The 11,872-nt window shown below is 52.3% G+C and overlaps 1 protein-coding gene across 1 annotated transcript in view; it reads right to left on the bottom strand.

Moving 5' to 3' along the window:
- The window catches only part of CLSTN3 (calsyntenin 3), a 45,462-nt gene extending 42,985 nt beyond the window's left edge, over positions 1-2,477 (bottom strand). Inside the window, exon 1 of the mRNA XM_056848447.1 lies at positions 2,397-2,477. Within this exon, the coding sequence (XP_056704425.1) occupies positions 2,397-2,475 (79 nt within the window). The 5' untranslated portion in view covers positions 2,476-2,477. The remainder of the gene's footprint in view (positions 1-2,396) is intronic.
- Positions 2,478-11,872: the final 9,395 nt, after the last annotated feature.

Below are 11,872 nucleotides of genomic sequence, written 5' to 3' on the forward strand. Positions count from 1 at the left end.
TTGGCCATCTTCTGGGCATGGAGTAGGGGTGTGTGTGTGTGTGGGGGGGAGGTAGTGGTGAATTTCCTGCATTGTGCAGGGGGTTGGACTAAATGACCCTGGCGGTACTTTCCAACTCTATGATTCTATAAGGTGGTTGTATGCACACGTACGCACAATCCAGCAACACATCTCCCGCCCGGTTGTCTTATCAGTACATAGCCAGCATCGGTTGTGGGAGTGACTCTCTTCTCCCCTTTACCTCTGAATGCAAAAGCCCCCCACTCCCACCATTGGCATTTTCCAAGTCCTGCTGATAACCTTTGTTGTGGGCCTGGCCCCCCAAAGGGGGGGTGGTTGTTACGGTGCAAACTACACCCTGTTGCTGGGGCAACAATCAGGCGGCGAAGGAAGAAAATCCTTCCATCTGCCACTTGAAGAGTCCACGGTGGTATCTCGAGAAGAGGCTCTTTGGCGAGGGGAGGGGGCTCTCGCCCATCCTTCCCCCTCATGGAGAAGCGCCCAGAAATGCCAAAACCACCCACTAGCGGCATCTGGGAGGGGAAAAAAAAGGGAATACTTATTCCACTCCTATCTGCAAAACCATCAGGGCACACAGAATCCTAATGCTGCTGCTGCATAGCTCTCCTGCAACCTCCCCCTCCCATTTGGGGGGGGGGTTTAAAAGCAGTAAATACACCTTCGCACTCCCATCCTGCTGCTGCACACCGGAGGCAGGTGGGAAGGGTTTTCTCCGCCTTCTCAGACTATTCCTCTCTTCCCCTTCTTCCTGCAGCAGCCGGTCCCTTCAATGATCTCGCCTCCCTGCCTTCTGGTCCCCTCGATCTCGCCCCTTCTCATGTGCAGCCGCGCACGCATGTTCCCACAGCCGTGCTCAGAATGTCCAAGCTCCTCCGGGGTTGCATCCACCCTGCTCAGCAGTCCCCGGCCCTCCCCTCCGCGCAATCGATTATCGATCCCTCCATAATTAATCCGACAGAGGAGGCAGCCGAGATAGGGGACCCGAGGGTGCAGACAGGCGGGGAGAGGGGAGGATCGGGCATCTTCCTGGGCGTGCAGGGAGGCAGCAGCATATGTAGGGCGAGGGGTTGCTGGCTAGGGTAGGGGGCTGCAAGGAGCCCCCTGGTGCTTGGAAAGGGGAGGGGCTTTGGCTCAGCGGCAGAGCCTCTGCGTGGCATGCAGAAGGTCCCAGGTTCAATCCCCCGGCATCTCCAGATAAAGGGGCTAGGCAGGTAGGAGATGGGAAAGACCTCTCTCTGCCTGAGACCCTGGAGAGCCATGGGGAGGGGCTGTGGCTCAGTAGTAGAGCCTCTGCAGGTGATGTTAAAGACCCCTGCCTGAGACCCTGGAGACCCTTCCATACCTCAAGGGTCAATCAACTGGGAAGGGGCCGTGGCTCAGTGATAGAGCCTCTGCTTGGCATGCAAGAAGGTCCCAGGTTCAATCCCCGACATCTCCAGATAAAGGGACCAGGCAAGTAGGCGATGTGAAAGACCCCTGCCCGAGACCCCCGGAGAGCCGCCGGTCCGAGTAGGCAACCCTGACTTGAACGGACCAAGGAGGGTCTGATTCAGTAGAAGGCAGCTTCATGTGTACATGGGCGTGTTCCTCCCGGAGAGGCAGAGAATGAATGGGGGAAGAGGCCGGAGGGCAAGGCGGAGCGAGGGATTGGGGGGGGGGAGAAGGGATCTGAGGCCCCCCTCCCCACAGAAGGCGAGGAGCGGCCAAAGGGGGGGGAGCCCAACCCCGGGATGGGACGGGGGGGAGGAGAAGGGATCTGAGGCCCCCTCCCCACAGAAGGCGAGGAGCGGCCAAAGAGAGGGGGGGCAGCCCAACCCCGGGATGGGAAGGGGTGGGGGAGAAGAGATCTGAGCCCCCCCTCCCCACAGAAGGCGAGGAGAGGCCAAAGAGAGGGGGGGGAGCCCAACCCCGGGATGGGACGGGGGGGGGGAAAGAAGGGATCTGAGGCCCCCCTCCCCACAGAAGGCGAGGGGCGGCCAAAGAGAGGGGGGGAGCCCAACCCCGGGATGGGACGGGGGGGGAAGAAGGGATCTGAGCCCCCCCTCCCCACAGAAGGCGAGGAGCGGCCAAAGAGAGGGGAGGGGAGCCCAACCCCGGGGATGGGACCGGGGGGGGGGGAGAAGGGATCTGAGGCCCCCTCCCCACAGAAGGCGAGGAGCGGCCAAAGAGGGGGGGGAGCCCAACCCCGGGATGGGACGGGGGGGGGAAAGAAGGGATCTGAGGCCCCCCTCCCCACAGAAGGCGAGGAGCGGCCAAAGAGGGGGGGGAGCCCAACCCCGGGATGGGATGGGATGGGACGGGGCGGGCGAGCGGGAGGGGAGGCGCGCGTCGACGGGGGGAGCCGGAGCCGGCCCCCCCCCCCGGGCCCCACTCACCTTTGTTGCCCAGGGCGCAGGCGAGGAGGAGGAGGAGGAGGCGCAGAGGCAGGCAGGCGCGGGGCTGCCTCCAGCCCATCTTGCCGGGGAGCGGCTTGGGGGGCCGCCCTGCGCCTGGCCGGACGGAGGAAGGCGAGGAGGAAGAGGAGGAGGAGGAGGGCGCGGGCTGGGGGGCTCCCCGGGCAAGGCTGGACGGCTGCTGGGACGGCTGGCTCTCTCCTCCCTGCCCAGCCCCTCTACTGCAGCATGATGTCAGCAGCGCCCGGCCCCGATTGACGGCCGCCGGCAGCCAATGCGAGGGGCGGCGGCGCCAGGTGCTGCAGGAGGGGAGGGGAGGGGAGGGGACGGGGAGGGGGCGCTCCCAGCCTCTCCCCCCCTCCCGCTGACTGCGATGGGGGGATCGGGGCGGGGGGCGTCGAGGCCGGGCCCGGAGGAACTTCCCGGGGACTTTGGGGGGAGTTGGGGGGGCCCCTCGACGGTCCCCTCCCCGGTTCGCGGCGCCGGGGTGGAGCTGGGGGGGGATTTCGAGGCGCGCCTCCCGTGCACGCGCAGACCCCTCCCACGCGCCGCGCAGACCCGCTGGGCACACGACACAGCCCCCCCCCCAAGCCCCCAGACGGGCACCCCACAAACAGATCGCGTATAGATTGTGTGTGAAGTGCCGTCAAGTCGCTTCCGACTCGTGGCGACCCTATGAATGAAAGCCCTCCAAAATGTCCTGTCTTGGACAGCCTTGTTCAGATCTTGCAAACTGAAGGCTGCGGCTTCCTTGATTGAGTCCATCCTTCTCTTGTTGGGTCTTCCTCGTATAGATTACACCCCCCACAAAGACCGTCTCGCAGGATCTGTGGGTCGGTGGTGGAGCCTCTGCTTGGCATGCAGAAGGTCCCAGGTTCAATCCCCCGGCATCTCCAGTTCAAGGAACCACGCAAGTAGATGATGGGAAAGACCTCCGCCTGAGACCCTTCCATACCCTAGGGGTAAATCAACTGGGGAGGGGCCGTGGCTTAGTGGTAGAACATCTGCTTGGCACGCCGAAGGTCCCAGGTTCAATCCTCGGGCATCTCCAGTTCAAGGAACCACGCAAGTAGATGATGGGAAAGACCTCCGACTGAGACCCTGGAGACCCTTCCATACCCTAGGGGTAAATCAACTGGGGAGGGGCTGTGGCTTAGTGGGAGAACATCTTCTTGGCACGCCGAAGGTCCCAGGTTCAATCCCCGGGCATCTCCAGTTCAAGGAACCACGCAAGTAGATGATGGGAAAGACCTCCGCCTGAGACCCTGGAGACTCTTCCATACCCTAGGGGGTAAATCAACTGGGGAGGGGCTGTGGCTCAGTGGTAGAACATCTGCTTGGCACCCCGAAGGTCCCAGGTTCAATCCCCGGGCATCTCCAGTTAAAGGGATTAGGCAAGTAGATGATGGGAAAGACCTCTGCTGGGAAAGCCGCTGCTAGTCTGAGTAGACAACACTGGCTTTGATGGACCAAGGGTCAGATTCAGTATGAGGCAGCTTCATGTGTTCTTTAATTGTACTGTTCCTGTAGGGGAGGGGCTGTGGTTCAATGGTAGAGCCTCTGCTTGGCATGCAGAAGGTCCCAGGTTCAATCTCAGGCATCTGCAGTTAAAGGGACTAGGCAAGTAGGTGATGTGAAAGACCTCTGCCTGAGGCCCTGGAGATCCTTCCATACCCTAAGGGTAAATCAACAGAAGGGGCCATGGCTCAATGGGAGAGCCTCTGCTTGACATGCAGAAGGTCCCAGGTTCAGTCCCCCGGCATTTGCAGTTAAAGGGACTAGGCGAGTAGGTGATGTGAAAGACCTCTGCCTGAGGCCCTGGAGATCCTTCCATACCCTAAGGGTAAATCAACTGAGAAGGGGCCGTGACTCCGTGGCAGAGCATCTGCTTGGCATGTGTCGCGAGAATTTTCAGTATTGATCATTAGTTTATATTAAAAATATTAGTAATCTATATTAAAAGAGTTTGGGTTGAAATTGACCACATACATTATCACCTATAGACCTGACTTTCAGAAAGCAGCTATTAGCTGACATCAGCTCCAAGCAGGACTCTGACCTAAAAGGGTCATAAGTAATTGCATCGCAGCAATTAACCACCCAAAGCACATCAGATGCCCCAAAATTTATGCAAGGTTATAAAAACAGACAACAAATCATTTGTTCACTAAGGGAGAAGTTGTTTTCAGAACATGGGAACACTGACTGATGGACAAGCACAATCAGATATCAAAACAGGCAGTGAAAAGAATTATTATGGAACAAGATATTTCTAAACAATTAAGTCATGATTTGCAGAAAACTCATTTCCTAAGAATGTGTCAGGGAGGGGTCATTTGGGACCCCCCTCTCTATAAAGGAACAACCCAAAACCCCAGTTCTTTGTCCTTCCACTGAGAGACCACAGACCCTTTGAATGGTTGCCATCTCTGTCTGTCTCTCTGGAAGTGACCCAGGGGCCTTTGTATTTGTTGTCTGTCAATATGTTTACGTTTGTTAAGTACTGTCATATATATTCAGTTAAGTATTGCTTTCTCCTTTGCTTCATATTCTTTTTGTAAGTTCAATAAAACTGAATCGTTTCTTGCTCATATGGCTTGAATGCTGTTTAAGAATGACTGTGTAAGAATGCTTCTCTGTATGAAAGGTTCTTTTCCAGCCAGATCTCTCTGGGCTGCCTTTTGGAAAGTGAAGCAGGCAGAGAGGGCCATGCACAACGAACTAGAAGGTGGGGGGCACAAAAAAATTCCCGCCACAGCATGCACCAGGTCTCAGGTTCAATCCCCAGCATCTCCAGTTCAAGGGACTAGGCAGGTAAGTGATGGGAAAGACCCCTGCCTGAGACCCTGGAGAGCCACTGCCAGTCTGAGTAGACAACGCTGACTATGATGGACCGAGGGTCTGATTCAGTAGAAGGCAGCTTCATGTGTTCGTGTGTGAGCATCTCACTACACAAACAAACCTGCACCCCCCCAACACACACACATAACAAAGCTTGCACAGATTACAAACAAACATTGTCTCCACCTGTGCACCCCCCCCAACACTCCATCAGGCTCAATCCACACACACACAGTGCGCCCCCCTGCCACCCCCTCACACTCACACAGAACTAAAGTTGCCAACCTCCAGATGGGGCCTGGAGTTCATCCAGATTGATCTCCAGATTACAGAGATCATTTCTTCAGAGGGTGGAGCCTAGGGCATTACATCCCCACTGAGTTCTCTCCCCAGTGTGGTGTAGTGGTTAAGAGAGCCAGCATGGTGTAGTGGGTGGTTTGGAGCGGTGGAGTCTCATCTGGAGAACCGGGTTTGATTCCCCACTCCTCCACATGAGTGGCGGAGGCCAATCTGGTAAACTGGATTTGTTTCCCCACTCCTACACACAAAACCAGCTGGGTGACCTTGGGCTAGTCACAGCTCTCTCAGCCTCACCTCACGGGGTGTCTGTGTGGGGAGGGGAAGGGAAGGTGACTGTAAGCCGGTTTAGTCTCCCTTAAGTGGTAGAGAAAGTCGGCATATAAAAAACCAACTCTTCTTCTTCTTCCCCAAATTCTGCCGTCCTTGGGTTCTGCCCCCAAACCGCCAGGGATTTCCCACTCCAGGACTGGTAACCCTGAGGAACACCACACCCTCATCCACAGACCGTGTCGCCCGAAGAAGAAAGAGTTGGTTTTTATATGCCGACTTTCTCTTCCACTTAAGGGAGAATCAAACCGGATTACAATCTCCTTCCCTTCCCCTCCCCACAACAGACACCTTGTGAGGTGAGGCTGAGAGAGCTGTGACTAGACCCAGCTGGCTTCGTGTGTAGGAGGGAAACAAATCCAGTTCACCAACAGCCTCCGCCACTCATGTGTAGGAGTGGGGGAATCAAACCCGGTTCTCCAGATCAGACTCCACCGCTCCAAACCACCGTTCTTAACCACTACACCACGCTGGCTCACAACACAAGAGCACACGTCAAACACACTCCAAACAGACACATCAACAGAGACACACACACCCCAACATGGCCTACTGCGATCAAGAGAGGCTGGTCGCTGCTGGCAACTAGAGTTGCCAAACTTCCAGCTACTACAAAAATAAACTTGAGCTACCTTCAGAACTAGTACAAAAAATTGTAGCTACAATGGCTAAACCTTATAACCATTATTTAAAGTAAATATTAAATTCAGTAAGCTTCATATACTATTTTAATTCTTATGTATTTATTTAATACAATTTCTGACCATGTCAGTTTCATCTTACAAATTAAAGAGTATACTGGACTCTTTAATTTGTAAAATGAAACTGACATGGTCAGAAACCTGCTATTACAACTGATCTCCAGCCGATAGAGATCAGTTCACCTGGAGAAAATGGCCGCTTTGGAAATTGGACTCTATGGCATTCAAGTCCCTCCCCTCCCCAAACCCTGCCTTCCTCAGGCTCTGCCCCCAAAACCTCCCGCCGGTGGCGAAGAGGGATCTGGCAACGCTAAGGTCAACACATATTCTGCCTTGTTCTGGACCGCCTTAGCACGCTTCTGTCAGGAAGCACCAAAGCCAAAAGCAAATCCAGACTGGTGTTGATGGTCCTAAGGGTCAGACCACCAGCTTGACGGAAGTACGTGGCAGCTGGTTGGGAATCCTGAGAAGTGGGGGGAAGAAGAAGAAGAAGAAGAAGAAGAGTTGGTGTTTATATGCCGACTTTCTCTACCACTTAAGGAAGAATCAAACCTGCTTACAGTCACCTTCCCTTCCTCTCCACACAACAGGCACCTTGTGAGGTAGGTTGGGCTGAGAGAGTTCGGAGAGAGCTGTGACTAGCCCAAGGTCACCCAGCTGGCTTCATGTGGAGGAGTGGGGAAATCAACCCAGTTCTTCAGATTAGCATCTTGCCACTCATGTGGAGGAGTGGGGAATAAAACCTGGTTCTCCAGATTAGAGTCCGCTGCTCTTAACCCCCGCACTTAACCACTACACCACGCTGGCTCTTCTTGCATGTAAGTGCCCTGCTCAGTCTTTCCTCACTGACAGCCAGCGTGGCAGAGTAGTTAGAGTGCAGGGAACTAGGATCTGGGAGACCCAGGTTCGAATCCCCCACACTGCCATGGAAGCTCGCTGGGAGAATTTGAGCTAGTCATGCTCTCCCAGCCAAACCTTTGAACCAATCATGTTCTCTCAGCCAAATCAACTTTGCAGGGTTGTTGTTAAGATAGAATGGGCAAAGAAGAGCCATGTTAAGCTGTTCTGAGCTCCTTGGTGGAGCTCAGAGCAGGATAGAAACATACCAGATAAAAACATACCGGGACCAACTTAGAATTGTCAGCTTTCTAAAATTAGCACAGGATGCTATTCTTTCTAGGCCTCAGATTGGCTTGAAAAGAGCTATAAAAGCTCACATACTGGACGTGGGATTTGCCTCCTCTTAAAATATATTATTGGTGGGTTTCCAGGTGGTGCAAATAAAAAAATCCCCCCCTTCATGTTTGAGCCACGATGGCACGTTGGCACATGTATATCACTTGCCGTTGCCCTGTGATTTACATTATTACGTCCATAGGCATGATATGGGGAGAAAGTTTGAGCCAGGAGATTTGGCTGCACCATGTGATAGAGTTGCACCCCCAAAAATCTCTCAAAAGACTGCAGAGGAGAATGGAGAGGTTTTTTTATTTAAAGAAACCACTTCAGACTGTAGATGGTGTGTGTAGGGGGGTGTCACCTTTTCTTTTTACACAGGAGCATTCCAGAACCTATAAGGACACAGCAAAGTCTGGCCTAGAACTTTTCTCACTGGTGTGCCGGCCGTTTGCTCGGGAAGCTTATTCTTGTCCCCCCACCCCCACAGGATGGAGTAAGCTTAAGTGACATTCCCCCCTAGCAGTATGAAAGGGCGCAGTCCACCGGGGCCCAACCACGTCATGCTGAGCAGATCTGGCCTCCTATTGCCTCCTCCTCCATTGGTGCCAATTAGGGTTGCCAGGTCCCTGTTCGCCACCGGCGGGAGGTTTTTGGGGTGGAGCCTGAGGAGGGTGGGGTTTGGGAAGGGGAGGGACTTCAATGCCGTAGAGTCCAATTTCCAAAGCGGCCATTTTCTCCAGGTGAACTGATCTCTTTTGGATGGAGAACAGTTGTAATATCAGGAGATCTCCGGCTAGTACCTGGAAGTTCAGGTATGAGTCCTCCATAAAATTCAAGAGTGGGTATGCGATATCTCACTCAATAGCCGTAAATTTCAACATGGAAGGTCGCTCTTTCTGGTAAGACTCGTCAGGCAAAAAAAAATTGGAAACGCCTTTCCGGCTAGTTCTTAGCGCTTTCGCCACAATCGTGGCTTCATCAGCCTTAGACAATTGCAATAATATGCATGTGATAATATTTGTTGTGGAATCAATTTTTAGGCTCCCATGACGGGCTGCATACCTCACTGGGTTGTTAGCATATGTACTCAGGTCTATTCAATGGGGCTTCCTCCCACAAGGGTCTTTTTGGGATTGCGCTGTAGGATTCTTGGTGCCCCTTAGACACTCGCTGCTCCAGGAACCCACTGGGATTCCTTGTGGGGCCAGGCCAGCATGGGGATAGGACATGCTCAGAGTATGATGCTCTACAGTAAATGCAAGGGAAATTGAGTGGGAGAATACAGGATATTTTTACAGATGGGAGAGTGACAAATTTAGAGAGTGTTCTTCTCCCTCCTTCATACTGCATTGTTTATCATTTTGCTATTGGGCATATTGAACTGCATTTCATGGAATCATAGAATTATAGAGTTGGAAGGGGCCATACAGGCCATCTAGTCCATCCTCTGCTCAGGGCAGGATCAGCCTAGGGCTGTGCCGTTGCCGTGGTGAGGGCGCTGAGGGTGGTGCTCCTTCTCCCCAAGCCCATGCTCCCCAAGCCTGCGCTGGCGCCCTCCCTCTCTCTCAGCTGAGCTGCAGTTGCAGCTCAGCTGTTTGTCGGGCCCCGCCCGTCTTCAATTTGGACCGGGAGGCTGTGGCGGAGCTCCTTGCTTCGCCCCCCCTCTCAGCTGAGCTGTGGGGCCCCACAGGTCTTCAGTTTGTCCATCTAAAAAAGCATTTAGAAATTCTACAACATTTGCAGACAATCCTACAAGCCATCAGGAAATCTACAAGGAATTTTCTATCATTGTAGCAGCTGCAAAGGTGAATTTTAGTAACAGATTTTTACAGTTCCGTAAGATGGAGACAACCCTGTGTTTTCTTACTTCTCGAGATAAAGCCAAATTTGAAGAACTTGATCTTTCCTTCCTACACTGGTTAGATTTAGAAAATCTGGAAATGGAGCTAATAAAATTTCAAGAAAGCTCTATCTGGCAAAATAAATTCTATGACCTGCGTGAAACATTTGAGAAGATAAAATGGATGCCAAAGGATAGCACAGTTAGTTCTGAAAATGAAATCCTTAAAGTGTGGAATTCTCTGCCAAATAATTTTAAGTCAATGAAAGTACATGGGATTGCTTTCCTCACTTTGTTTGGATCATCTTATGCTTGTGAGCAGCTGTTTTCAGCTTTGAATTATATCAAATCTGACACCAGAAACCGGCTAACAGATGACCTGAGTGCTGCATGTGTTGCTCTCAAACTTACAAAGTATGAGCCAAGGGTAGACAAATTATCAGCATGCACAAACAGCAAAAATCACATTAATTGTTCAAAAAGTTTGACGATGTCCTCAAAGATGTCACAAAAATGGTGAATTACATCATGGCTCGTGCTCTGAATTGTCGAGAGTTTCAAGCACTTCTTGAGGAGGTTCAGGCACAGTATAATTGTTTACTTATGTACAATAATGTCCGGTGGCTGAGCAGAGGACAAGTCCTAGAGAGATGCATGCCAAATGCAAACTTTTACCTTTCAATAAAAAGTTGTTTGTATCATTGAAAGCTCTGTTATTGTGTTTTTCTTTTAACGCAAAATATGTGAATGTATGAGTTGTTTTTTCTAAACTAAAACCTCAGTATTCAGGTTAAATTGCCGTATTGGCACTTGGCAATAAATAAGTGGGTTTTGGGTTGCAGTTTGGGCACTCGGTCTCTAAAAGGTTCGCCATCACTGGCCTAGAGCAACCCTGACAAGCGTTTGTTTAGCCTCTGCTGAAAGACTGCCAGTGACGGGGAGCTCACCTCCTCCCTGGGTAGCTGATTCCACTGTCGAACAACTCTTACGGTAAAAAATTTTGTTCCTAATATCCAGCCGGTACCTTTCTACCCACAATTTAAACCCATTACTTCGAATTTTCTGCTGTCAACAGGAACAGTTCCCTGCTCTCCTCATTATTCTTCAACTGTATACATATGAATATGCTATCAAGTCGCAGCCAACTTATGGCGACCTCAACAAAGGGTTTTCAAGGCAAGTGAGAAGCGGAGATGGTTTGCTACTGCCTTCCTCTAAAGAGCCTTCCTTGGTGGTCTCCCATTCCCATACCGACCTTGCTTAGCTTCCAAGATCTCATGCGATCAGGCTATATCATTACGCCTTCCTTCCCTTTAACTGTGTAACCCTCCACAACTAAAAAAGGATATTGCAGAGCTTGAGAAGGTGCGGAAAAGAACAACCGAAATGATCAGGGGACTAGAGCAACTGCCCTATGAGGAGCGGTTAAAACGCTTAGGACTGTTCAGCTTGGAAAGAAGGTGGTTAAGGGGAGACATGATAGAGGTCTATAAAATTATGCTTGGTTTGGAAAGAGTGGACAGGGAGACGTTTTTCTCCCTCTCCCATAATACTAGAACACGGGGTCATCTGCTGAAGCTGGAGGGTGAGAGATTCAAAACAGATCAAAGGAAGTATTTCTTCACACGACGCATAGTTAAATGGTGGGACTCCCTGCCCAAGGATGTGGTGATGGCTGCCAACTTGGAAGGCTTGAAGAGGGGAGTGGACATGTTCAGGGAGGAAAGGGGTATTCATGGCTACTAGTCCAAATGCATACTAGTCATGATGCATACCTATTCTCTCCAGGATCAGAGGAGCATGCCTATTATATCAGGTGCTGGGGAACACAGGCAGGATCATGCTGCTGCAGCCGTCTTGTTTGGGGGCTTCCTAGAGGCCCCCCGGTCGGCCCCTGTGGGCACAGACTGCTGGACTTGACGGGCCTGGGTCTGATCCAGCAGGGCTTCCCTTACGTTCTTATTAAGAGGGGAGTGGACATGTTCATGGAGGAGAGGGCTGTTCATGGCTACTAGTCCAAATGCATACTAGTCATGATGCAGACCTCTTCTCTCCAGGATCAGAGGAGCAGGCCTATTATTTTGGAACACAGGCAGGATCATGCTGCTGCAGTCGTCTTGTTTGGGGGCTTCCTAGAGGCACCTAGTCGGCCCCTGTGGGCACAGACTGCTGGACTTGACGGGCCTGGGTCTGATCCAGCAGGGCTTTCCTGATGTTCGGGACCGCCTGCAACTTCTGGCGCGGCGTGGGAAGGGCACTGCTTGCTCCGC

The sequence above is a fragment of the Euleptes europaea genome, chromosome 4 (assembly GCF_029931775.1).
Source record: "Euleptes europaea isolate rEulEur1 chromosome 4, rEulEur1.hap1, whole genome shotgun sequence".
In the NCBI taxonomy this organism is placed as follows: domain Eukaryota; kingdom Metazoa; phylum Chordata; class Lepidosauria; order Squamata; family Sphaerodactylidae; genus Euleptes; species Euleptes europaea.